Here is a 27024-nt window from a genome sequence, read left to right as displayed (position 1 = left end):
GCTTGAAAGTATAAGTGAGTGGGTGGTTAGGAAACTGTTAGTAGTTACCGTTGTCTCAAAAAGGCAGAACTCTGGAAATGAAAAATATCTTGGCTTTCGCAGCAAAATGTTTGAATGCTCCGCCACCCAGGCAGAGACTGAGCAGGACCTGCAGAGGGCCCCGAGCATTACTTCCATGATGTGTAATATGGAGCGCCACTAGAACGAAACTTTCCAGAGATATCCACAAATAATTAGGTTTGGGCATTGGTTACACTTAAAAGAAAAATCCGTGAGATTTTAATTATAGTGAGGGTCAAGTAAGAACCTTTTTTATTCTCCTTAGAGATAAAACAAGAAAACAACGCCGTCCCTACCAGCATTTTAACCCAGGTTTAATTTCAATAAGATCATCAATTTAATTGATAACAAAATTATTCCAGAAGACTTGAATAGGTCTCAACCGGTCTTGATGGCAACGACTTTAGGTTAGCTAGGCCTTAACGCTTTCTTATCCTTAACTATAACTAGTGTAGTGAACCCCTAAACGCCAGGGATCTGAGACGGTAGTGACTGGAGTGGCAGCCAAAATCTGAAGGTGCCTGAATCACTTTTCTGTAGCATCTTTACGCTGGACGCGCGTGCAATTTTTAAACGGAGCATTCATCTTCCAGAGGGAGCCTGTCTCTCTTTTCCTGGTGTTTGTAAATTGGCACAGCTCTCGCAATTAGTAGAAATGCTCCTGCTACGTGGAAGTAGGTGCTTTCTTAAGGGGTGGGGGTGGGGTGGGGGTGGGGAAGGTGGTGCCCTGGGAAGTTCGGCCTCCGACCCCGAGCCTGGCTTCCCTACCTGCGAGCGCTCCGCCCGGAGGAGCGGCGGGGCTCCGTCCTCCTCCCGGGGAGCGGCTGGCTCGGCGACCCCCGCAGCCCCGGAGCATGCCCCGGTGCAGCCCCGGAGCAGCCCCGGTGCAGCGCTGCGGGCCACGCGTGCGCCCGGAGGCGAGGGTCCCGGCTGCAGACGCTCCCGCCCCCCCCCCCCCGCCGCCCTCCGGGGACCGCGAGGACCCGGTGACCCCGGGGTCGAACGCCGGCCCCTCACCTCCGCGGCCCCCCTCCCCCGCGGGACCCTGCCCGCCCCGCTGACCGGCCCCGAGTTGCCGAATAGCTCAGATGCTTGTCATATTTGCGGTCGCGCGACTCAGCGGGCTGTGCGCGCGCTGCACTCGCCGCCGCCTTTGTCACCAGCCGCTCGGTCATTTGCATGAGTGTTTTCTGGAGTGCGAGGGGATTGCGGGCGGTTAGCGGAGGTCCCCTGGCCGGACTGCCTCTTGTCCCTCTCGCCATCTCCGTAAGTCTTTGCTTAAGAGAAAATAAAGGGCGCGCCGGCCCGAGGGGAGCGGGGGCGGCGCTGCCACCCGACGTCTCCCGTGCTCCGCCTGCCCCTTCCTGCTCCTGCGGCGGCCGGGCCCGGCTCGGCATTTATCGCGCCTCCCGGGACCGCCGGGGGAGGGGGCGGGGCCTGGAGGGGGCGGGGCCCGGGAGGGCGGGGCCGGAGGGCGGGGCCTGCGGCGGCCGGGCCCGGCTCGGCCTTTATCGCGCCTCCCGGGACCGCCGGGGGAGGGGAGGGGAGGGGAGGGGAGGGGAGGGGAGGGGGAGGGGGCGGGGCCTGGGGAGGGCGGGGCCGGGCGGGGGCGGGGCCTGCGGCGCCGGGGCCGGAGCTCGCGGGAGGCTCGCTGGCCGCACGTCACTCCTGCACGGCGGGTGCTGGAGCACGAGCTGCCGCTCGCTCGGGCAGGGCGCCCCCTCCGCCCGCCTCCCGCTTCCTCCTCCTCCGCCGCCGCCGCCGCCGCCGCCACCATTGTATAATGCTCCGAGCGCGCCGGCGGAGGACTGCGGAGTCTTAGCTTCGGTCTCGCCGGCCGCCCGCTCCCCGGCGCCACCCTCGGGCCCCCGGAGCGGGGACTCCGCATGGACAGGGAGTAGCTTGAGGAGTGGGCGGAAACCCCTCCTGATGCGTTAGTTCCCAGGTGGAGCTGCATGTGGTAAGTTCTCCCGGCGCCAGGCTGGAGGGGATCCTCGGATGCGCCGGGCTCCCGGCGGGTGGGGGGCGGCGTTGGGGCCGGGCCGGGGCCCGAGAGCGGAGGGCGGAGGGCGGAGGGGGGCCCGGGGCCGGGGGACCTGGCCCGGTGCAGGTACCCGGAGGAGCGCGCCCTCCCCCTGCTGCCCGGCCGCGCACCCTGAGACCCCCGGGGCGGGGGCGGGGGCGGGGGCGGGGGCGGCGCCGGGCCCCCCCAGCCTGCGCGGGCTGATCTGCTGGGGGAAGGGCGGGGGACGGGCAGTCACGGGCCCGGGTCAGGAGGGGTCGGCGCTGCCCGGAGCCCGGCGCTGGGGCCGAGGCAGCCTGAGCTGTCGCTCTTACAGCTGGGATGTGTGTGCGTGTTGTGGCCGTTGTGTTGTTGTGAACGCACGAGACTTTTTTTTTTTTTTTTTTTTTTAAGGCTCGGATTGCTGGATTCACTTTTGGGTTCCTTGACCGGGTCTTCATCTAACTTGCTATGGTGTGTTTCTGTGAGTTTGCCTGTGCTTTTAGCTCGAAAACCTCCCCCTTCCGCTCGTGACAAGTGAATGGATTTTGAATGTATGTGTGTATTAAACTTAACGTGACACTGGCTTTTGAGTTAGAAACCTACAAGTCATCTTGGTGGTAACCGCCTCTGCCTGAGAGGGAGGGGGCCGAGGGGAGCCAGCTGGCCCTGGCCCTGGACTTTGTACCTCTAGGGCCGAGGGTGCCGTCAGAGGGCCAGCGCATCCAGAGAAAATCCCAAGTTGTTCTTGTTTTTATTCTTGGCCCTCAGCTAGTTAGCTTACCTTTAGCAGAAGTAGTAGCGATAGAGATAGGAGGAGTCTTTTGCGTTTAGTCTTAAATTTCACAAAAAGATTAGGTGTACGTAGCCTGTCTTAGGATAACTTTTTGCTTTCAAAATGGGCAGTTTCAGAATGTTTCGGGTGGTAGAAAGTAAGTTTTTACAGGCTCTGAATGAGGAAGGGCAATCAGCAGGGCGAGACATACAGCCTCACACGATAGCAGTTTTTATTCGAACTGCATTGGGCAGCCCCGCTTAGTCTTAAGGAAGGCAGAACGTGTTTTCGAGCTTTGTTCGCGAAATAAGCTTTTTGATTTCCCAATGTATGTTAAGAAATGTCCATAATGTGTGTGTAAAGAACCTAGAAGTTGTCGCAGCCAATAGGATCTGCGAGGCCTTAAGTGCTCAAAGTAGCATTTTATAATTAAGGACTAGTCTCTGACAAGATTGAAGTGGGCTCTTGGCTCCACTCAACCCCTGGAGGACAGTCCACCTGAGAGCCTCTCCATTGTTTTGCTGAGGGGGGTGAAGGGGATAGTTGCTCAGCTAACCAGAAGGCATGCCTCACTCCAAGAGCTCCTCCCATTGCTCCCACTTTTTATAGCAGTCTATTCTGATTTGAGTGAGCGAGGGTGTGCTGTGAGGGTGAAAATACCCATCGGAAGACCCAGCTTCTGGCCTGAGCAAGAATAGCTTCTACATGGATCTCTGCTTTTCCTGTTAATTTTATCAGTTTCTTTGTGGAAAAAAAAGAAAGACAAATGTTGGAAAGTTTTCCTTTAGCCTCACTGACTGATTTAGAGAAATTATATGTTAATATGAAGTTGTTTATGTTGCTCATCAAGTTTGGAACCCTTGGAAATACCCCCCCCCCCATTAAAACGTACATAACCATGTTGCTGTCAGGTGACAAATCCTACGAAATGGATTTGATAGTCTTTTTTTTCTCTCCCCTTTTAACAGTCTGTTCCTTGCTGTATTACAACAGGTAGGAGAGCGGACTCACAATTTATAATACCAACCAAGTATATACAACAAGAGGTGTCCTAAGGAACAGTGTTATTGTCAGGCAAGTGTCACAGCTTCTTAGGTAACAGCTGCTCAGGCTTGTTTCCCTTTAAGAACTAAGAGAAGGATATTAATTCAGATTTTGAAATTCTTTAGGCTCCCGTTTACTGAATTGTCCCTCTTGGAAGCTTTTTTAGCGAGAAACTGAAATATAAATTTTACTCAGTTGCCGTGCACTGTATTATTAATAATGAGCATAGAAAATAGTAAAAATTTTGCTATTTTAAAACTCACTCAAATGTATGTAGCAACTGATATTTTTGGTATCCACTATTTTAAATAACGCTCCAAAGGCAGAATAAAAGTATAACAGTACTTTAGAGAGACACAGACACAAAACATAAAAAAAGGCATGGGGAGGTCAAAAATACAGACAAATGCATAAAGGGGAGGGTTTTTTTGCTTAAATAAAGTAGCATACTACAAATTATTGGTATCAAGTTATATTACAAGGCTATCCTCTGTCAAAATATTTTACACTTTAATGAACTAAAAAAGGTAAAATCTACAACAGGAACTTTTTGAGTTTGTTTTTGGTTTTTTTGCTGTGGTTTCTTGTTAAAGATTACTAGTAAAAGCACGAAGCTTTATTTCGTATTCCATTTATATCAGAAAAATCAAGACCACTGTCAGTATTGTATGTAGATTACAAACGTGTAGAGATAAATGTGATATTGAGGAGTGTGAACTTTAATTCACTTGTAGAATTTTTTTAAAACTCTTGTTGCTACAGAAATTTCATATTTATTGTTATGGCATATCCTGTAGGAGATGGTTCTAGTCACAGTAGTTTCTTGGCACAGGACAGAAAGAGAAAGAGAGAGGTATCTTTGATTACTGAGTCCAAAGATCGCATATATGCTAAAGGCACCAGAGGGCAAGCTTCAGTTTTAAGCGAAAAGTGGCCTTACAGTAAGGGTAGCACCTACCTTCATAGATCTTTCCATTAATACTGAGCAACAGAACATAAAAATTCTGCAGACACTTGCATATACATAAACCATAATTTTCTACCTACTGTTAATACTTATTACTTAAACAGGTGATAGAAACCCATAAGCTAGGACTCCTGCTTAAGAAGTATGTGAATATTTAGTTTTAATATTCTTGAAGGAAACAGCTACTCACCAAAGTTGGCGTGTCTTTAAAAAAAAAATTGTCTCCAATGGCCAGTGCAATTGGTATGAAAAGCAAACTTCTGCCCTCTGTGCAGATGCTGGGAAACCCTGTGAACAGAACTGTCCCCTGGAGCGCCCATCACTCATTGTGTGGAGCAGTGTCTTTCTCCATGAGCACTGTGTGGCAGTTCATTCTTTGTATGAATCTGTGAATGGCATATGTCAGGCCAATAAGACGACATTCCTATTCTGGGTAATAAATAGATGCCTTGTGCTTTTTTTTTTTTTTTTTTCTTTTTCTTTTTCTTTCTTTCTTTTTTTCCTGAAGATCATGAGACAAACAAAAACATGCTTGGCAGTCTAAAAAAATTCTCATTGAAACACAAAAATTTCAAAATAAAAAATCACAGTATCTTTGAAAACATATGACTTTTACTAGAACAAAACCAATGCTTCTCACTTCCCCTCAGCACTTGAGACAAGACAGTGCAAATTCCCTTTTGGAAATTCGGCTCTCTTTGTGGTTCTGAGGGTTCCAAAACCTGGAAAGGCTCATTCGTCTCCAGTCAAGGTCTTCTGTCCCTCGTCTGAACTCAACTGGAAATACCTGCCAGGATTCACTGACACGGACACCACCATTTATTTGATTTATGTATTTTAGGAACCCAGGATCGCACAAGCTGTCTTCTGTCCCCCTGGCCGCCCTGGGTTCAGAAAGGAGCCGGGCATCTGCTGGCCCGTGTGGCCTCCCCTTGCACTCACCCACTGGGCGTGCAGCGCTGGGCCCGCCTCGGAGCAGGCCTGGCCGGCCAGGGACAGGCAGGCCTGGGACGGGGATGGCAGGACGAGGGGTGAGTGTGCCCGGCCCGGCACCGCCCTGGGGGAAGCAAGCTATGCGGATGCGCGGGGCGGGGGCTGGAGGGAGGAGAGCGGAGGGCAGCTCGAGCCACCACCGTGCAACCGCTACAGCAGGTCTGACTAGTTTTAGGTGCCCAAAGGCAGCTTTGTTTCTCTGGTGACTCCAGGTAGCAGCAAACCTAAATTCTTAAAACTGATTCATGTCTGAATTACTATCTTTCTGTCTCCCTGCAAGAACCTGTAACTTTGCAGAGTTACCAAGCGGTTCTCAGGTTTTTGCCGTAATAAGCTTCATAGGCGGTTAACTGCCAAGAAGCCCCCTACACCAGGCATCTTCTGTGGTTCTAGGGTGTTCCGTGTGGAATAGTGAAGGGAAGGGATTCCGGCTCTTAAGGGCATTTTCTGTAGGCACACTCATGGTTAGAGAGGGCTGTGTGAATCCGTGGAACAAAAGAAAAAAAGAACTACTTGAATGTGCCACGGTCACAGAGTTACACACGGATATGCCACTTGCTTGCTGCAGATCAACCTTTAGCTCCTTGCTCTCCTCTCCTGGTGGCTGCTTATCATTCCACGCCACGCCGCAGCTCCTGGGGTTTGGAGCACCCCACCCTGGTGTTTAGAAGTGTTACCGGAGTTGAACTCAGGGAATCTCAAAGTCCCAAGGTCATCTCTACCCCAAAACAGGTTTGCATAAAACTCTAGCCACACTAACTGAGATAACAAGGTGGCAACTGTTTTAAACTGATCCTCCCTGAGTGGTTAGCCCATTTTAAAATAACGCATGCGACAGATTTGCTTTTCAGATTTCTCTCCTTGGAGGGAGCCTCCATGTGCATTTGAACTCTGTGGTCTGCAGCTGAAGAAGAAATGTTTGTGCTGCCTCTCTGCTTGGCATGAATTTGGTGATGTTCTTTTCCGAGTACTTTTTAAAACAGGCTGATTTTTTAAAAATATGTTTTACCGCATATGGAAACGTAAAATAAAATCGATTTCACCTGGTGACGATCGTTAGCTCGAGCGGTTTACAGACTCAAAGCGTGGATTCTTCCAGTGGCACCTGCCTTCTTGCTTCTGAAACTCCTGAAGATAGGCAGGGCGAACGGCATGTTAGGGGTAGCAAGTGCAGTAGGCTGGAGGAAGGCTGTGCTTAGGGGTCACTGAAGGTCTTTGAAGTGTTAGGAGGTCGGTTCCGTAGAAAACTATACTTACCATGTTCAGTGTGGTACTCTGGCTATTCCTACTGTCTTCCACCAAGTGACTTTCCATTCCATGGGTCTTTAATTATCAATATGCAGAAGTCCTCATAAAGAAATAGGTTTTATCTCAAGGTAGCCCCAAAATTACTTTTAAAAATGAATGCTGGCCATATTTACAAACTATCATCTACTGCTCTCTGGTTTAGTTTGTCTGTTTTTTTCTACTTTGTGAAATTATTCAAGTATATGATATAAAGTTTAAATTGTCTTTGTAAAACCTTATCACTAGCCTGCCTAATTCTTAGGAGTAACTAAAATAAACATGCCAAGTATGGATGTCACTCATATGGGACTGCACCCTCCATAGTTTACTCCCTCTCATGTGTCTCTTAAGTATATTTCTGTTATCCTATACCTTCAGTTAGTTTTTATCCTCTCATGTATGTCTTGTTGTAGAAATTTCTTTTAAGGAAACCAGATTTGGACCATTACGGTACAGGGTTCAGTTTTACTCATTAAGTGAATTTTAAAAAATAACTAGACTGCATGTGGAAGTTAAAAGACAAAATTTGTTCGATATTTGTGAGGCATATTTATAACCTGTCTTCTTTAAAATGATTTTTTTTACAGTAATAAAGCATTCTGAATTTGAGTTTAAAAACCCCTCATAGGGATTCCTGGGTGGCTCAGCGGTTTGGCACCTGCCTTCAGCCCAAGGCGTGATCCTGGAGACCCGGGATCGAGTCCCGCATCGGGCTCCCTGCAGGGAGCCTGCTTCTCCCTCTGCTTGTGTCTCTGCCTCTCTCTATCTGAGTCTCTCATGAATAAATAAAAAAAATCTTTTTAAAGTAAATAAATAAATAAAATAAAAAAACAAAAACCTTCATAGTCCATAAGAAACACTTGCATAGAAATGCTTCCTGATGTAAGTAACATGCTTAGTTTTTGTTAGTTTCAGTGGCAAGTAGTTGGCTAACAAAGCCTGGAAGACAACCTTTTGTTTTAACTAAAGATGCAATTTTTTTTAATATACAGATTCATTCTAACAAATTACATTGGCCTGTTTTAGGGTGACTGTTTAATATATCCGATGGCTCTCTTTAAAAGAAAACATACAAAAAAACTGTCACTTAACTTTTGGCAAAGCATCTGGTTTCTACCCTAAGCCTTTTTATTCCCCTTGACATTGTTTATTAAGGGTCTCTAACGTGAGGGGAAAAACAAGGTATCTTTGGGGAAAAGACGCTACAGGAGAGTTGATACCAGAATCCCATCCAAGCAATTATAAATACAGGAGAAAAAAATATTTTCATTATGCGCGGGAATGGGGGTGGAGCAAGGCCGCCTCGCCTATACGGACACATTATCTCAAGGGAAAGAAAGAAATTGAAGTCTAAGAATTTTTTCCCTTAATTGATTATGAGTCTTTAGATTCAGCATGTTAAAAGATGTTCCTGACACCCAATTAGTATGAATTAGCATCGTAATTTTAACAATTGTAATAAATTATTATAAAAATAATATGTTTATAAAGTTTCAAATGGAAAGATTGGTGATAATAGTTCATGGCTCATGGACATTATTGTGGAACATACAGCATCATAGAACCACAACTTGTAATTTGAGTAGAAAAAAAAACTTCAGCAAGCTAGTTACACAGTAACTGGTTTCATTATCTAAGGTTAACTTTGTTACATTTTACAATTAAATGGCTCCTCCCCGTATCCTTTATGAAGTTTTCCCAAATAACTGCCTGAAGCAGCTGTCTGTTTAGCGTGGAAGCACTGTTCTGAAGAAGCACTAGGATTATCGAAGGCTTTTCAATACTAGTACAATTCTTAATGCTGACACCAAGACGGACTCCTGGTGTGGTTGGGAGTCCACTTTAGGATCCACCCCCTCCCCTGGAAATTCTGAACTGTTGGCTTCTCCCAAGTCCTGACTTGGGTTTGTATGTTTGTATGTTTGTTGCTGCTGTTGTGCGTTCTCACTTCAGGACTCCTCCAGGGGTTTCGACCTGTGGTTTTTGAAACGGCAAGTGTCACTTGGGTACAGGCAACGGCCTTTCTCTCAGGACAGCATTTTCAGAGCCTGACCCGTAGCCCAACATGACTTAGTCGGGTCTTGGCAGGGCTGTTGGCTTGCTTCGCAGGGTCCCGCGCGGCCTGGCCCGTGGGGCCCCCCTCCTGGCCTGTGCGGGCCTGGGGAGATCCCCAGGTCGCTGCCGGGCGCGCCCCCTCGCGGCTGTGCCTGCGCCTCTTCTCGGAGCTGGAGAGGAGTGGACTTGCCCCGGGCTTGCTTGTTTACCCGGCATCGGCTTCGGCCTCGACAGCCGCCTTCTGGGGAAGCTCACCATCGAGTCATGGAGAGTTCTCGCCGACGGTGCAATTGATGTATTGCGCTTACTTGATTTTTCACTCGTGGGATTTTAAACGTCTGTATGGACGCGTGGCGTTGGGAGGGTGTTTTTAACTTTTTATTATGGAAAATTCCAAACACCCGAAAAGTAGAGTGCAACGCATCCCCTTGTACTTATTACCCGGTTTCAATAGTTGTCGACGTTTTTGTCGATTTTATTTCATCTCCATGACCGGTTTTTTGTTTGTTTGTTTGTTTCTAGAGCATTTTAAAGCAAGTCCAGGCATCATGTATTGGTTATGTTTTTGTTCAACTTAGGAATCTGTATATTTCTGCTTAGTCTTTTATTTTAAGGGTGTGGTGCTTTTAGCCAGAATCCCCAGGTAAAATAAACTAAATAGTTAGCATTTCCACTGTCTTTGGAAGAAGGTGACTGGTGTCCCCAGTTGCTTCAGGGTTAGCTTAGAACTAAAATGCCCAGCTGGTGGAGGAACCAATAAGGAGGCTATTAGAAACCCTTTATACTACTGAACAGTTACATTCTGAAAAGACCATTTTTCTTTCCAGATGTTTATTAGCAAGGCCATAATATATTCCAAAGAAATATTTACTTGAAACATTCTCTCCCAGAATTTGAGTCTGTTTTGCCTGCTAAACGCAGTTAGTTGTCCAGGTTTAAATTTCTGCTTTTTTTTTTTTTTTTTCCAAGAGAAAAGATTATATTTGACAAACCAACTGTGTCTGAAACTGTCCCCAGTTTCACGGAAGTTTGGAAGTAAAACTCCTGAGAGGGAAAGCTGGAGTTTCTTAAAATGTGGACTTCAGAAGACATTCATTCGCAGAGAGTAAAAGTTTTTTGTTTTTATGTTTTTCAATTTAGTTACAGGCGGACTCCCTGGCCGGGTTTGGGTTTTATCTCTAGGCTTTAAGGCGCTGTCGAGAAAGCCGAGAGGACTGTTGCCTGGGTCCCCAAGGCAGTGCAGTGGGGGGGGGGTGTCCCCCCAGCCCCCCGAGCCCCCCCAGACCCCAGCGCAGCGGGCAGAGCCGGAGGAGGCGCCGCGGCAAACAGTGGTGTCGGGTTACAGCTTCAGAATAGCGCCCGAGCGCGCCTAACTGGCTTCATCTAGTGACTGGCTTCATAATTACATTGCTGATTTGTTAGGGGAGGCTTTGTCTTACTTACCAATTAGCATGGATGTTACTGCAGGGACCTCATCCTGGATGAGCTTCGGTTGGATTTTTTTTTTTTTTTTGCTCTGTTTAAAACACACACACACACACACACACACACACACACGCACACACACAAAGCAAAACCCCTTCCCAGTGCGGGCAGCTTTAGGGGTTCTGTTACTGACACTGTCCCCTGTCCTCTGGGAGTCCTGGCCCTGCCTGTAATAAGCAGAGAGGCTTGCTCCCCATTGGAATTTTGCCCCTGTTTCCGCCACTCCCCGAGGCCAGAGGCAGTCACTTTGGGGTCTGAAGGCCGCCTTTGGGAGGGCTGGTTCCGCCCGGTCTCCCCCACCCACGCCACCACCCACCCCGAGCTGGGGGTTCTGTTACCACCTCCAGGAGCAGCGTGGCGATCGGCACAGCCGTGGGTGGCGAGCCCTTGGAGGACTGGGCCTGTTCCTGTTGCTGTTTCCGTGATCCTGTCCGCCTGCCCCCGCCACCCCTCAACCTACCGCGTCCTTTATAGGGTGGCCTTTTTGCTTTTTGTTTCTGGGTGTGTTCTGTTGTTACTTGGGGGAGGGAGGGTGTTAAAAAGTGTAGACATTATCAGATTTCTGAGTCCTGTGTGTTTTTTAAGGTGTACTATTTTACCAGTGTAAAAAGTTGTCTAAGCAAGTGTGGCTCCCCCCCGCCCCCAGTTGGATCCGGCTTTTCCGTCCTGCCTGGGAGTTGCTGTGTGACAGTCTGACAGGAGAACCATTTCTCAGAGTTGTGCCCTGTGGCCGGTGGGAGGTGTCCTTTCTTAGGCACAGAAGTTCTCTGTTTGGACCACCTCAAACACAGGACCCAGAATGCATCTTAAGGCAAGTATATGGGGGGAGGAGAAGAGAAATGAGAATATTCCGTGCTCAGAAGTTGTCTCTGAGCCATTTCTCTGGCCAGCCTCGCTTTGGGTCTTGGTCGACTGTCACACGCACACACAATGATTTTTGCCAAGGGCACTCCTTCCTTCTACTACTACCCCCAAAAGAAACTGAAAGATTGTGTGTGTTTCCACTTAAAGGGCTGTGGGTTTTGGCAGCACAGGATGTCAGATGAGGAAATAGCCCCTGCTAGCCTTTCTGAAGACACTTGTCACACATTTTGTCTTAGGTTCTTGTTTTCTTCAGATGAAGTTGATCCATGAGATCAAACCATGGTTCTGAATTGTTGGCATCACTGTAAATGTCTCGTTTTTATGATTTTTAGCGTCAGCTTTGGTACTTCTGTACCTTCAGCAACCAGCGGTCACATTGCAGGATACAGTTGAAGAGATTAGGGATACGGCTTCCAAAGCTCCCCTTTGAACTGGGAGCCTTTTTCTCAAGAGCTATTAACTGTATTTTTATAATTTTTTTAAATTTATGATAGTCATACAGAGAGAGAGAGACACAGGCAGAGACACAGGCAGAGACACAGGCAGAGGGAGAAGCAGGCTCCATGCACCGGGAGCCCGACGTGGGACTCGATCCCGGGTCTCCAGGATCGCGCCCTGGGCCAAAGGCAGGCGCCAAACCGCTGCGCCACCCAGGGATCCCTTAACTGTATTTTTAAAACATGTTTTTTGAAAGTATAGCATGCACACGAACACACGCACAGACCCCAAGTGTGCAGGCTGGTGACCGGCCCCCCAGGAGCAATGCCCCCCGCCCCACCTACCCTTCCCTGACTGCAGACATCATGGCTTAGCTCTGCCTCCTTAACTGACTTTTAAAACAACATGTCAATCGTGAAGCCTGCTAACACTCCTGAGAAGGGAAAACACTGGATTTCTAGTTTTTATTTACTAGTCGAAAAGAAATTGGAACAGGCTCTTGAAAATGCATACAAGGTATGAACCAGTTCGGCCTTGAGGTGTTTTGAAGAAATGATCTACATCCTTTTTGGACCAGCACATAGTCAGAAAGTCAGCCCTCCTGGTAGGCTGAGGAGACTTCCCATTCAGGGCCCCACAGGACCAGGGATGCTGCGGGGGAGAGGGGGGGGCTGGGGCCTGTCCCTAGGAGTGCTGTGGAAAGCCTGCAGGTTAAAGCAACGGGTTGTTGGGAGGGTGGGGATGTGGGTGGGTGACAGAGGTGGTAGTTTGCAAAAGTAGATTTAATATTATTTTTTTTTTAAAGGTTTTATTTATTCATGAGAGACCCACAGAGAGAGGCAGAGACACAGGCAGAGGGAGAAGCAGGCTCCATGCATGGAACCCGATGTGGAACTTGATCCTGGGACTTCAGGATCACGCCCTGGACCCAAGGCAGGCACTAAACTGCTGAGCCACCCAGGCGTCCCTAGATTTAATAGTCTTAATTTAAATATAATACTTATGTTTGACAGTTCAAATAGCATTAAAGGAGAGGGTGTTTTTTTTTTTTTTTAATTTTAAGGCACAGCTTTTAAAAAGTTGAAAAACATGGAGTTAAAAAGAACTTTATTTATTTATTTATTGAGTTTGCATTTTTTCCTTAATGCCTTAACAATTCAAAAGCTATGAAACGTCAGCCTTTTAACACATGGGTAACACAGAGGTACTGTTTCAGTTCCGTTTTGGACACTGGGGTTAAGGCCTCACTAGCTTATACTCTGAGATCACAGCCAAGAAGAATCTGGGTCCCACTGAGCCAGTGGGATCTGATGCATTAGGCTGAGAAGCTGGGCTTTACCATTAAAGTTAAACTGAAGACCCTTTAATTCTGCATAGGCTTTTTTTTTTTTTTTTTTTTTTTAATGTCAGTTGTCAGTTGCCATTGCAAAGGCACTGTTCATTTCTTTTTTTTTCCTTACTTGCTTAGACACAAATAGGGAAGACCTTTGGACTCAAGATTAATTGGATAAAAATATCCACAGGCTTAAACATGAAATGGCCAGATAGGGAAAAGAGGTGGTTGTGGTTCTCAAAATAGGGTCCCCAGACCAGCATTACTTGTAAACCTGGAAATACAGATTCTTGGGTTCCCACACTAGATGTGCTAGATGAGAATCTTAGCGGCAAGGGGGCCAGCATTCTGTGTTACAAGCCCTCAGGTGGGTCGGATGCTCCCCATGTTCGAGAAGTGTGACAGGCATTCATTCACGAGACAGCCTTCTGAGAGCTAAGGTTTCCCTGCCCACCCGACGTGCCTCAATCCAGCCGAGTTGCCTTACGAGGTCCCGCCCCGTACAGCTGTCACCTGGGAGGTCTGTTCAGTTCTCCTCCTCCTCAGACCCTCCCTCCCATGCACAGTTCACACTCAGGGAAAGACACACACATCTCTGTCTCTGCCTTACAGTTCTCTGGCTGTCCTTCAGAGGCTTTCCTCATTCTTTCCATTTACCGTTCATTTAGCCAGGGATTTTTTTTTTTTTTTTAAGGTTTTATTTATTCATGAGAGACACACAGGCAGAGACAAAGGCAGAGGGAGAAGCAGGCTCCCTGCAGGGAGCCCGATGTGGGACTCGATCCCAGGACCCCGGGATCACGCCCTGGGCTGAAGGCAGATGCTCAACCACTGAGCCACCCAGGTGTCCCTGGTCAGGAATTACTTATGGGGCATCTTCTGTGTGTGTTGGGGACTGCCCTGTCCTGAGAATCCAGAGATGAATGCAACGGAGTCTGTGCCCTCATAGAGCTTACCATCTGGAGTAGGAAACAGGCATTATGAGGCAATCCCGCCTTAAATTTAAATCTCAAATCCTATCTCCAAAAGTCTTTCCTATCACCCCAGCCCATAATAACCTTGCTATGGATGTCACTCAGAATCTGGAAGTGCAGGGGTACCTCGGTAGCTCAGTCTCAGGTAAGGAGGCGACTTTTGATTGCTGATTCCAGGGCTCCTCCGGTTGTGATCTCAGGGTCCTGGGATCAGCCCCACCTCACTCCAGGGTCAGTGGGAGTCTGAAGATTCTCTCCCTCCCACTTCTCTCTCTCTCTCTCTCTCTCTCTCATAGTTCAAAAGAGTTTAAATTCTTAATAAATATATACCATAGTAAATATAGAACTTTGAATTTTTTTTAAGAACTTTAACTTTTAAAAAGGTGAAAGTAGTTTGATACTGTTGAGTTACAGAGTTAAGGGCTGAAAAATAACGTTATCCTCTCTCTCTCTCTCTCAAATAAGTAAATAAATAAAGTAAAATCTGGAAGTGCAAACCCCTCCAGAGTGAGGTAAAATCAGCCCCTGTGTTTCTGGTCCTCCTTCTTCCGAAGACAGCCCTAGTGACCCTTTGTTACTTTTGATCTTCTGTCCAGGCAGATTGTACCTTTTGAGGGCAGGGTCCTTTCTGGTGAAAGCTGTGCAACTGAAAGCCAGGTTTGGTGTACAGAGTTGTATTCAGTATTAAACTTCCTAGAAAACCCCAAAGAGACATTTTCATTTATGTTGGTATTCAAGAATTTCACTCTTTATTTTCAAAACTTAGTTTGCTGTAGTGAATACTTGCTAAAATTTACGTTAAGAGAATCAGTACGCTAGAAGTTTGTTTCTAACAGGTTTATTGGAAAGAAGGGTGTTTTATCTCAAGAAGCTTATATTAAGAACCACCGGATATCCAAGAGAAGAGTGCCTGTGGTTGGCTTTCGGCTCCTTTGGAGGGGCAGAAAAGGGAGGAAGCAGCCACCTCCTTCCTCCATGTGAGGAGGTCTCTAACCAGCCCTCAAGTTCTAGGGTTGGTCTTGGATCTTTGAAAACTTGGGTAGAAGACATGCGCTTTGGGCTTAAGTCCTCACAAGCCAAGAGAGGAGACAAAGAGGGGGGTCAGGGCTCTGGATGGCCTAGAAGCCACACTTGTCACAAGCCCCTCCTTTCAGTGGACGGCAGGCCCCTTGTCCCCAGCCGGGGCCTCTGAGGCAGGAACAGCGGAACACCCCCTGCCCCAGGGTTCCCTTAAATGAGCCCCAGCTACTGCTTCATCTTCAAGCTGCAGCCTAGTGAGGCCTTTTAAAAGGTCACGTGCGTCTCCACTAGGCGTGCTTTCAAGAGCTATTGTTATTTTCTTAGCGTGCCTGGGGAAAGAGGCTTCTGAGGAGCTGCTGACCCTGGCTTTGGCCAGCCCAGCTCCAGGCCCAGAGACACCATTTGGCTTTGCCCTCAGGTTCTTGAGTGGCTTGTCTCGTCTTCTTTGAAGCGTGCCCTGCTCCAGAAGGTGGTCATTAACACCCTTACTGCGCTGCGAGTGAGAGTTCTCAAAACCTCCCACTCCGGGAGCTGGAGGCCTCCTCTGAACGTGGTCAGTGGGAAGACCGGACTCAGACGATGTGCTAAAGCAAACTCTGGAAAAACTTTGACCTTTAACAAAATTTCTTTTTAATTTAAAGTCTTTAAGGGAAAACGTGGGGCTGTTTTTATTATATTGTTGCATTTTCTTCCTTTTGATAACAAGGTAGATAGAATCAGGAATACGACTCAGGATCGTGTGCGTTTTGCAATCTCACTGGGTGTGTGGAGCCAGTTTTGCCTCATAAAATGCTATAGAGAAATGAAGGCAAACCTGCTTTGAGACACACTCTATCATGGGTTCTTATTTACACACTTGAAAAGCATCCAAGGTTCGATTTGTCTATCCTGCTTACGAGGGTCCTCCACCTTCCCCTTCCAGCATTACAACATCTTACCAGGCTGTTCCTAAATCATTAGGATTATCACACAGCTATGACCAGCTGGATCATTCTACTTGGAAATTAAGTGCTTCTCACTTTGAAATCTCATCCAAAACATCGCCACCCGTCTCCTTCAGCTGTGGGAGTTCTGCTAAATGCCCATAGTACTGCATGCTTGGTAAATATTCGAGTTTTATTCATTCAGTAATTATTTCTAGAGAAGTAAGTAATCCTTGCTGAGAAAGTTATTGAGAAAGTATTGTTTATCCTGGCACCAATTCTTTAAAAAAGACAATCCTGTATCGATGACTAAAAGGAAAGTCTTTGCTGTAATTTGTTGTTAGTTGTTTGTTATTTGTTTTTGGTTAACATTTGGGGACAGTGCTTCTCAAACTTTCTGTGATAAAGGATCATCTTGTTTTTTCCTCCTTCATAGATGAATACTTTAGTAAAACATAAAAATACTTACTAGAGAAGTGAAATCAAAGTACAAAGACAAAAATGGAAGCCCCATTTTAGAAATTAGATATACAGATATACAATTATTCTGTAAATTTGCTGTAAAAGTTTCTAAATAACACAGTATCTCTGTTTAACTCGCCAGGGGCCAGTAACAGTTCACAGACTGGCACCTTCCACAGACCACACTTTGAGAAACACTGTTTTAGAGTGTATTTATATGCATATGTGTACTGTTGCACAGGTTTACATGTATCAGGTGCGATTACCTGTAACCAGTAACATAGACCATTTTATAGCCTTATAATGAGAATTACACATGCTCAGTGAGCTCTTTGGCAAAAATGGAATTTTCCTAGAAGTATTTTAAAGGTTAAATTTTAAACAGATACAAATAGTATAACTGTTTCAAAACACAGTCGTCCAGTAACACTTCTAAGGCATAAAGGAAAAAGTGTTTTGTAACGTGAAATGGAATCACCTCGTCTCTGATTCACACTCAAGTTTAAATGAGCACAGATACTTTAGATAGGAAATGTTCTATGCAAAGTATATATACAAATGACTTTTTAGCACTAAACAGTAGGAAATGTTTTTGTCATGTGGAGCAGTAGATATAAGAGTTATTACTAGCGTATCTTCCTTGCCTCAGAGAACATTATGGGACAGGTCTTTGGTCCTTGTGATTGACATCCATTTTCTTAATGTTTACATAAGGCAGAGTGTTTCATACAAGTAACTGTACATTCTTTATGAACGTTAATAAATTCGCAAGCTGATTCTGACGTTGATGGGTTGCGGCTGTCTCTCTCTCCTGGGGACTGAGGCACGTGAAGGCAGTGACTACTGCAAGTGGAACTCGTGTGTCCTGTGACCCACTTGCATGTTTGTCCGCCTTGGAGGGATGGGGGGGTGGTGTGGCATGGTCTTCCTTAACAAAGTGTTGCAAGGAAGATCTGTGAGGTTTTATTATGGTTAGCTTTATTCCTTTAGGATGAGACTCAACTCAAAATGCTAATGAGGTGTAGGAGATGATATTCAGCCCCTTGAAGACCAGGCTTTATTCATTGGCAGGACTACCCACTTTCTGGCAGAGTGCCCACGACAGCATAGATGCAGAATGAGTAAACAAATATAAAGACTGAATGAGGCTCCATCAAAATCAGCTGAAGCAATTCAGTAAAAGGCAAGTCGCTTTTAGAAGAAAAATTGGATAAGTACAAACTACTTGTATATGAAGATATCAGTGAGTGGCACCCAGGAGAGGATTAACACTCGCCTGTGGGTAAGTGCTGCAGACGGGCTGGGGGAGCAAGCACAGGCCCGGCTTAATGAGAACCACGTCTTCTGGTCTGGACAGCAGGAGAACAACTTTCCTGATTAAATGGTTAGAAAGTGAGGTCTGTGAGGCAAAGACCAGTGGGCTTGCAGTTGTACTGAAACAGAACTAAACAGAACAGTTGTTCTGTTTAGACGGTAGAAGTTCTGAAAGGAAGGAACACTCTCCAGAAGGTGCAGCCGGCCGAGGGAGTCCTCAGTAAGGCCAGCGCAGGCAAGGAGGCAGCGGCATAGGCAGGGAGCGGCAGGTGAGGCAGGGCAGGTGTTAAAACTCACGCCATTCCCAAATGTCAAGGTCTGAGATATGAGGTGGTTGGCTCTTTTCCGAAGCACGTGTGTATCTGTGGAATCACAGTAGGTATTTTGTTATGAAATGTCTCACGTACTCAAACAGCAGGTCTTATAATCAGAACAAATTACTTTTAAATTCGTGCGGTTGCAGTCAGACGTTAACTGTACGCAATCAAATTGAGCCACTGGCGCTTGGGCTGGGAAAGCCACATTCCTCCACTTTATTCTGGGCTGAGAAGCGGTGGCTGCTCCATCGCTGTGGTCACTTAACCCAGGCCGGGTGCTAGGCCACATGTCACCCAACAGGCAGAAAAGCTCTGGGCATGCTGAGGAAGGAAAAGACGTTTTGCACAGGGTTCTAGCAAAATTGTGTGTGCCCTCCTCTTCTCTCCCCCCCCCCCCCACCTTGGTCCTTTTAATCCTTCGAGACGTGTTCAAGCTGTAATCTGGGACACCTTTATCTGTTAGGTCATAGCATTGTAGGTGTTTTCTTGGGCGTTAAAAATAAATCTGTTTGGGGGAGGGAAACTGAACCTGCATGGTAATGTTAGGCAGGCGAACGCAAGCGCACGAGTGGAGAAAGTCAAAATCATGGTTTCCATGGTAACGTTTAACTTGTCCGTGTCGTACACATTTCTCAAGAAATACATTCACCAGACTACCTAGTGATAAAAATTGCTCCACCAGCATACAAAGGTAGATTTCCCAATGCTCTCGCATTCCATCAGACACACACACACACGCCCTGCCCCGCCAGTTCGTGTCTTCTCACCAACCTGGGGCAAGCAACTGAAGTCCAAGCCCCGAACCCCGAATCGGCGTCCCTTTTAGGGCAGAAAATGATGAGTTTCCGTGTGGTTGATGCCGCTCCCTTTCCTTTCTCCTCTGCAGATATATGTTGGGTAAAGGGGAAAAACGGAAGTTTGACGAGCATGAAGATGGGCTGGAAGGCAAAATCCTGGCTCCCTCCGACGGTCCGTCCAAGGTGTCTTACACCTTACAGCGCCAGACTATCTTCAACATTTCCCTTATGAAGCTCTACAACCACAGGCCCCTCACGGAGCCCAGCTTGCAAAAGACCGTTCTCATCAACAACATGCTGCGGCGCATCCAGGAGGAGCTCAAGCAGGAAGGCAGCCTGAGGCCCGCGCTCGCCGCCGCCGCCGCGCCCGCGCCCGCGCCCCCGCCCCCGCCCGGCCCGCTGAGCGACAGCTACCGGGAGGCCCCGCCCCCGGCCCCGGCCCCGGCCCCGGCCCCGCCCCCGCCGGCCGGCGGCGACCTCGGAAGCACTACGCCCCTGGACGCCTGCCTCACGCCCGCCTCGCTGCTCGAGGACGACGACGACGGCACGTTTTGCACTTCCCCGGCCGCGCCGCCCGCGGCTCCCCTCAGACTGCCGGCCCCCGCGCCGCCGCCGCCCCCGCCCCCCCCGCCGCCGCCGCCGGCGCCCGAGAAGGACAGCTTCGCCTCCGCGCTGGACGAGATCGAGGAGCTGTGCCCCACACCTACCTCCCCCGGGGCCGCGGCGGCGGCGGCGGCGGCGGCGGCGGGGCCCGACGGCTCCAGGGGCGGCGCGGCCGCCAAGCCCGACGACCCGAAGCTCATGGACCCTCTGCCCGGGAACTTTGAGATCACGACGTCCACGGGCTTCCTGACGGACCTGACCCTGGACGACATCCTGTTCGCCGACATCGACACGTCCATGTACGACTTCGACCCCTGCACGTCGGCGGCGGGGACGGCCTCCAAGATGGCGCCGGTGTCGGTGTCGGCGGACGACCTCCTCAAGACGCTGGCCCCGTACAGCAGCCAGCCGGTCGCCCCGAGTCAGCCTTTCAAGATGGACCTCACGGAGCTGGACCACATCATGGAGGTGCTGGTCGGCTCCTGAGGGCCCCGCGGACCGGCGTCCCCGCGCCCCGCCCGCCCGGCGGCAGCGGCGGCGGCGGCGCGCACCCTCAGCTCTCCGCACTGCGCATGCGCCCTTGCTTGCCTTTTCCAGAGAAGATCGTTTTACTCGAGGATCACACTAGTTTGTTTTTGGGGTATTTTTTTGTTTGTTTGTTTCTTTTTCTTTTTTTTTCTTTCTTTCCTTTTTTTTTTTTTTTTTTTTTTTTTTTTGCTTTGAGCAGAGTTGGAGTGCCTTCATCCACGTAGGACCACTTTCAATACGCCGTTTCGAGTGGTTCCCAGAGACCTACCTGCCCTGGAATAGGAAGGAACACCTTTGAAGACCACGTGGCTATGCCGAATGACAAAAGACAAACAGTTCAAGTGAAGCACAAGGAAGAAGTTGGAAAAGCTGTAAATTGCATGTGCATATTTGTCTATTTTTTCTATAAGTTTTATTGCAAGAGGTAAAAAGAGAAAAAAATATATATATATATTATTTAGATAATCTCAGTACCTTTTCTGGCATTTTTCGCCCTGTATAGGTTGACTTGGCAATTCAGCCTTTTTAGAGGCATTAACTACTCCTCCTAAGTGTTGCATTTACATGGCTGTTTAGAAACTGCTGCCCAAATTTATTTTATATTTTTGTACAGATTCTGCAGTTTATGATATTGTTTTTCTAAAAACAAATGCTGTTTATACATATGAGATAGCTATTTTGATAGGATTTGCTCACATAGTTCCTGCAAAACTTCAGATGTACAAGTTGCACTTGTACTTTTATAGAGTTGTAATGTTTTATATGTGTTTGGTGCAAAGAGAAAATTGGATCAAATTAATCCGCAGTCGATGTCCCCAAATGCAAACACACACACACACACACACACACTGCTTTAAGAAAGGGCCAGGCGATGCATCACACCCAAATCCCACAGGCGACCGACCCCCTGGCATGAACACCCGCCAGCACTGTGACTTCCAAAGCCAGAGCCATATCCGCTCATCAAACTTGCATTCAGCAGTTGGCGGGAGATGGCCTTGGAGCTCGGGGGAGGGGGGGGGGGTTGAAGTGATGGTTCTCTTTAGCTCCCTCTCTGGAGGGGAAGGCTACCGAATACTCACCGTATTTATGCCAAGTTTGTGCTTTTAATTGTTCTTATTTTTTTAGACAGAAACCCAGATCTTTCCCTTTTGGCATAATTTTTACAATGACCTGAAATTTTACATGAGAACAAAATTTTCTGAAAAGAAACCGACCTCTTCGTGGAACTAAACCCTGTTTGCAATGCTTAGGGCTCGCAAGGAAGAAACTACCCCAGAAGGCATCCATCCACTGTGTTGCTCAATTGTCTTTTCCAGCTTCCCTTCCCTAGAGCTTTTTGTTCCCTCTGTTGCTAAGTGCTGAAAATGGCATCCTGATGATCACCACAGTGAGCTCAGCTCACCTCGGCCCGGCCAGGGATGCTGTCTTGTAACATCCGTTGGCTCTTGAACCTGGAGTTGGTACCGTTATGTCACAGCTTCCAGTCTGGTTGCTTCCTTGAATCAACCGCTTCAACTACACTTTACAAGGCTGTTTTACCCAAATACACAGACAGGACTTTCTATGCATGTTCCTCCTCCTTCCCCCTGCCTCCCCTCCACTCCACCCCCCACCCCCACCCCCAGGACACTTGAGAAGTAGCTTTTTATTCCTAGCGGTGTACATTTAATTTTAAAACATTTGCAATGTATCATGCTTGTTGCCGAAATTGTTGATGGCCTTTTCGTTTCAGTTTTTTTTTTTTTTTCTTTCTTCCAATGGTACTTTAGCTGGTTACAACCTTATATTGTTGAAATGCAGATGGCTTCTTTAGGAATAACTTTTATATTTATTTAAGAATTTTTAAATTATGGGATTTGTGTTATTGTTGTTGTCTTTGTTGTTGGTCATTTGTCAATATTCAGTCACCAATTCTGCTCACTTCTTGCCATGGATAAAATTGAGTCTTTCTGGCCAATTAAAATAAGACAGCTTTATAAAATGGCACTTTAAACAAGCCATAGATAGTTTTATTTTTATAATGCACATGGCAAAGCAAATACATTTGTGATGAAGGAACTGCTCACTTAAGCAAAAGATTTGCGTGTGATAGGATTAAATTTTTCTATAATCGAATTTACTTCCCCCCCTCCCCCATTTGAATGTGTTTTTAAAGGCTAATTGTCAACTCCGAGCAGTGAGAAACAGATCAAATTGCACTTGTTCTCCTACAAGCAGCCTCCACCTGGGCACCTCTCACTGCTGCAGATGTGTCATTTCCTTTGACAGGACCAGGGACCATACAGTTAGGGTGAGGGTGGTTGTAGATGCTTCCGTGTCACTGTGCCTGTCCATTTTAAGAGCTTCCTTTTCCTGTGGAGAACAAGTCTGCCCAGACACCATCCTTCTGATAACCCAGCAAAGTCCCCACATGCCGCACACACATACGTACGTACACAGACACAATAGTGTTGATTATTCTGAACAATAACAGGGCAAGGCGGTTGATTTGCCATTGTTAAAAACTGATTTACAGTAACTTAGAACAACTGTACTTTGGTTGGATTAGCAAATCGTGTGTTTAAACAAATCCCATATGTTGGGCAACAGTTCAAATAAGCACAGCAAAGTGTTGCCCAAACATGGTTCTCTGACTCTCTCATATTTGTAAGGCTGGGCTTCAAAATCAAAACAAAACCCCCCCAACAACAGCAGGCAAGTGCTTTTTAACGCTGGACACCCTTGTCATAAATGCTCAATATTCCAGGTCTGTTGAGGAAGACATGGGAAATTAATGGCCCATCTTACGAAGAACAAAAACATCAAGCGTCCAAGTTATCTTTGTCTTATTTTTTTCAAAGCGACGTCCCAATGGGGAAGAATGCGGGCCTGGGTGTGATCTCCAAGCCCCAGTTTGAGTGTTGGGATGCGCTTCCAGACGCCACCTGGCTGTAGTGCCTTCCCCCTTTCTAAAGGACATGGTGTGGCATTTGGAGTCAGGCAGGCGGTTTGAGGTGCCTTTATGAGAAAGACGTGCTGGGTGGGGCTGGGAGAGGAAAATTATTGACAGTGATGTGCAATGAAATGACAAGATGAGAGCAGAATAATAAGAGCTTTGAATTTGAAGTGATTTTTTTCATAAGTTATTTATTCCTTTTTTTTCTGTGTAAATATATTTATTTTACTGTGGAGCTCTAACAACATCTGGATCGTACCATGTGCAGAATGTATGGTAGGAATGTATTCATTCTCTTGTAGGAATGTCAGTCTGTGTTCAAAGGGGGTCCGAGCCAGACCCCTGGATCTTCTCATTGTATGCACCGTCCACGTTCAGTTTTATCCTCTTCTCTGTATAGGTCTATTTGAAATATGCAAAAGGTATGGATGAGGAATGTTTTAATACCTCCAAATTTTTTTAAGAAAATCAAGCATCAAAGGGTTGATATTTTTAAACTTTTTTTAGTAACACTTTCTCTTGATGACAGAAGGGGCAACCACACTGAGACCCTCGTTCACCCCCAAGGGTGAGAACTAGCCAGAGCCTCCGCTACACCTCGAGTGTCTTTATCAATTGAGCTTTTTATTGCCATATCCCCGTGGAGTATCCCAACTGCCCTGAGGTCAATCAAGGAAAATTTCTTAAATAAATAAGCTCCAAAGAGCCAAAGTATCATCTTACAGATCGTTTTTAAAGCTTAAATTTATTAACCACCTTTGTGGTAAACAATGAATTATGAATACCACAGGGCAGCCTTCTTAAATGACAGATGTAAAAAAAAAAAAAAACAAACACAAAAAGACTCTACTTTGTGCAGCGATTGTTACCCTCTGTATGAATTGTCTTAATTTCAAAACCTTGCTGTTACAAATTGGACCTTTATACATTTTACGAAAATACTGAAAAGAGCATACCTAACCTGTTCTGGCTGTGAATGGTTAACTTCCTGTAACTGCCAAAGGCAGCGAGGTGTGTGCGTCCTGCTTGTGTACAGTTGTTCTCAGTGCTTCTAAGAATGAGTCTAAATGGTTCTTGAAAATTAGCCAGGATCAAATGCTATTGCAGACAAAGCCAATAAAAATTTCGGACGTGTTTTGGGGATAACAAGTTTGGAAGAGAAGTGCAGTCCAGACAAGCAAACAAACAAGATTTTGGAAGAGATGTACATAGTGACATGTTTGGTGCATGGTTTTTGAGGAAGGCTTTTGTCAGAAAGGAGGTGTAACCTTTCCCCCACAGACCTGAGAGCTGTGCCTTTTCTATGCAATATTACAGACGTTACATCGGAACCCAGATAGCTGTATTCACACGTAGGTTCGGGCTGTAATCTAAACAATTGGACAGATTAAATGTACATGGAAATGAGCAGTCTTACTTTTGTAGTTTTATATTATACAATAAACAGTTAAAAGATGAAGAGAGGCGTGTTTGCAGTTTGCTTCTGACTGGAGCACTACCAGCTGGGGTGTCACAGTTTGCTTGTGCGAAGGAACGGCCCACTCGGCGGCCTGTGCTGGGGTTGGTGCTGTTGAACTTCTCAAACTGTCTCGGCCTCCTGGCTCTCCTACCCCCCCTTGACCCTTCTCGACCTCCTCGTTCTCACTTCTCTTTCCCAGCGGGAGCTGACCCACTTGGGACTATGAAAACTGGTGTCCAGCTCCTGCCCCTCTCTCTCAGGCCCTGGCATGAAGCATCTGCCAGCCTTGCCACCTCACACTCACCCTGTTGCCCCTCCGGGCCTCCCTGCAGTCCCGGCCACCCCGCGCCACCACATCCGCGCTCCCGGGCTGCCTCCTTTCCATCCCGACCACAGCTTCCCTACCCCGGGCCCGCCTCTCCTTGCCTCCCATTGCCGCAGCTGCTTCCTATCTGCTGAGTGCCCCCGAGGTTTCTCTAACATCCTTGAGGCTGGACTTGACGTTACAAAGCACCAGTGGTTCGCCACCGTGTTCCTCCTCTTCCAGCAGGTCCCCTCCCTGCCCGCCTTACTCACCATCATCTTCCAGAGGTTCACGGAGGAGATGCTGGGCAACCTTCTTTGATGGGAGTCACGGGGTCCAGCCTTGCCTGGTCCAGGCCTTCCTGGCCTACCATAGCAGCTGGTAGGGAATGGAGCTGGACCTGAGGGGCCTGTGTAATGAAGATCCCATTCAGCCAGCAGTGGAATATGTGGGGGGTTGGTGCCGGGGAGGTGTTACAGGCTGAATTGCGTGCTCCAAAAAATGTGCTGACGTCCTCACCCCCAGGACCTCAGAATGTGACCTTACATCTGGAAGTAGGGTCTTCACAGAGATCACCAGATTAAAATGACTAATCCAATATGACTAATGTCCTTGTAAGATGGGGAGGTCTTGAGCACACAGGGACAGCACCGTGTGAAGATGAAGGCAGAGAGAGCGGCCTATACGTCTGCAGGCCAGCGAACACCAGAGACTGCCAGCAAACCACGAGAAGCTAGGGGACAGGTGTGGAGCAGATCCTCCCCGCCCTCAGGAGGAACCAACTCCGCCAACACCTGGACCTCTGACTTCCAGCCCCCAGAACAATACTTTTCTGTTGTTGAAGCCACTTGGTCTGTGGTACTTTGCGATGGCAGCCCTAGCAAACCCACACAGGGGAGAACGGGCAGGATGAGCTCTCTCCAAACATTCCGGTGGAAGATTCTCCTTAGGCAGCTGGAAATAAGAGCGCGCTGCTCGGTGGAGTGGCTGGTCCCTGCAGTATGAGCATCTGCTATTAATTAGAGGTCTAACTTTGGCAGATCGTTCACGCTCTCTGTGCTTGGGAGGGCGAGATAAAGTCACAGGTCCTAAATCTTTTTGAAAATGTTCGCAGTGCAATGAAAATGCAAGGTACGGGTAGTGTCCGTCCTCCTGCCCACGGCCGTGCCTAGCACATAGTAGGCACTCGGTGTGTCTGTTGAATTAGAAGAAGAAGAAAAGAAAAAAAGCATAGTTCTCTCTTTTCTACCATGTGGGAGAAGCCCAGAAGCAGCTCGGTCCTTCTTGCCTGGGTCCCAGGCCCGCTCCTAGCCCAACCGCCGGAGTGCCCCATTCCCAGCGCGCTCCATGTTCTTGCTCGTGCCCCTACTCCTGCTTGTAGAAATTCTACCCATCAAGGCCACGCGCAAGTGGCCGCGCGTCAGGCTTTCTGGGCCTCCCCCGAGTCAGAGCCAACCCACCGCCGCCCTGGTTCTTCGGGGTACTGCCTGTGGCTGCTGCCCTACCACGTGGCGCGGAGCCCAGAAGTCTCCCCGAATCTGAGATATTTGGCCCTTACCAGAGTTTGCCCCAACCCCGGTCTGTGCAAACCACGTAAGGCTTAGGACGGTGTCTGAGGGCAGCGGGGGCCCCAGAGCGGGGCAGGCAGGCCCTGTGCCCGGGGGCGCGGGCCGAAAGCAGCCTGAGCGCAGGGGGCAGGAGGCTCCGGGGCCGAGTGCGGCCCAGGGCAGAGCCGGCGGCAAAGTCACACCAGGGTGGACGTCTGAGAGCCGAGGGCGTGGGAGGAGGCTTGGACACATCCTTGCGGTGAAAAGGCCCCATTTTACAGACATAAAAGCCGAGGCGCGCGATTAGCGTCCAGTGTGAGCCGCGGTGTCCCGCAGGGGGTCGGGCAGGGCCCTGCGAGGGGACGGCCTGCCGGAGGCCCCGCGCCACCGCTCGCGGCCCGTCCCCTTGGGCAGGTCCCCGCGTCTCGGTGTCCTCAGCTCTCATCGCTAGGACGAGGGCCACAAGGGTCACGCCTGGGCTTGTTCCCCGCGACGCTGGGGATTAACAGCACTCGGTCGAGGACGTTGAGGGCAG

At 48.1% G+C, this 27024-nt stretch overlaps 1 protein-coding gene and 1 long non-coding RNA gene across 5 annotated transcripts in view; one reads left to right on the top strand and one right to left on the bottom strand.

Moving 5' to 3' along the window:
* The window catches only part of SERTAD2 (SERTA domain containing 2), a 114004-nt gene extending 89366 nt beyond the window's left edge, over nucleotides 1-24638 (top strand). Inside the window, exons 1-2 of one of the 3 annotated variants that reach the window (XM_025469396.3) lie at nucleotides 1134-1326; nucleotides 19200-24638. In XM_025469396.3, coding sequence (XP_025325181.1) covers nucleotides 19204-20199 — 996 coding nt within the window. In that variant the 5' untranslated portion in view covers nucleotides 1134-1326; nucleotides 19200-19203 and the 3' untranslated portion in view covers nucleotides 20200-24638. Of the gene's footprint in view, nucleotides 1-1133; nucleotides 1327-1702; nucleotides 2021-19199 lie in introns of those variants that run through there. The other 2 variants (XM_025469376.3, XM_025469386.3) reach the window with 2 other exon arrangements.
* Nucleotides 15100-19225, bottom strand: LOC112673653 (uncharacterized). Of its 2 annotated transcripts, none has more exons than XR_003144963.3 (2): nucleotides 19085-19225; nucleotides 15100-18358 (listed from the first exon to the last, which is right to left on the bottom strand). It is a non-coding gene; the product is annotated as an uncharacterized LOC112673653 (long non-coding RNA). The 2 variants fall into 2 exon arrangements; XR_003144961.3 differs by having other exon boundaries at nucleotides 15100-18634; nucleotides 19085-19190.
* Nucleotides 24639-27024: the final 2386 nt, after the last annotated feature.

The sequence above is a fragment of the Canis lupus genome, chromosome 10, assembly GCF_003254725.2.
Source record: "Canis lupus dingo isolate Sandy chromosome 10, ASM325472v2, whole genome shotgun sequence".
Classification (NCBI taxonomy): domain Eukaryota; kingdom Metazoa; phylum Chordata; class Mammalia; order Carnivora; family Canidae; genus Canis; species Canis lupus.
Note: the sequence above shows the minus strand (reverse complement) of the source record. Positions and strands in the feature narration are given on the sequence as shown.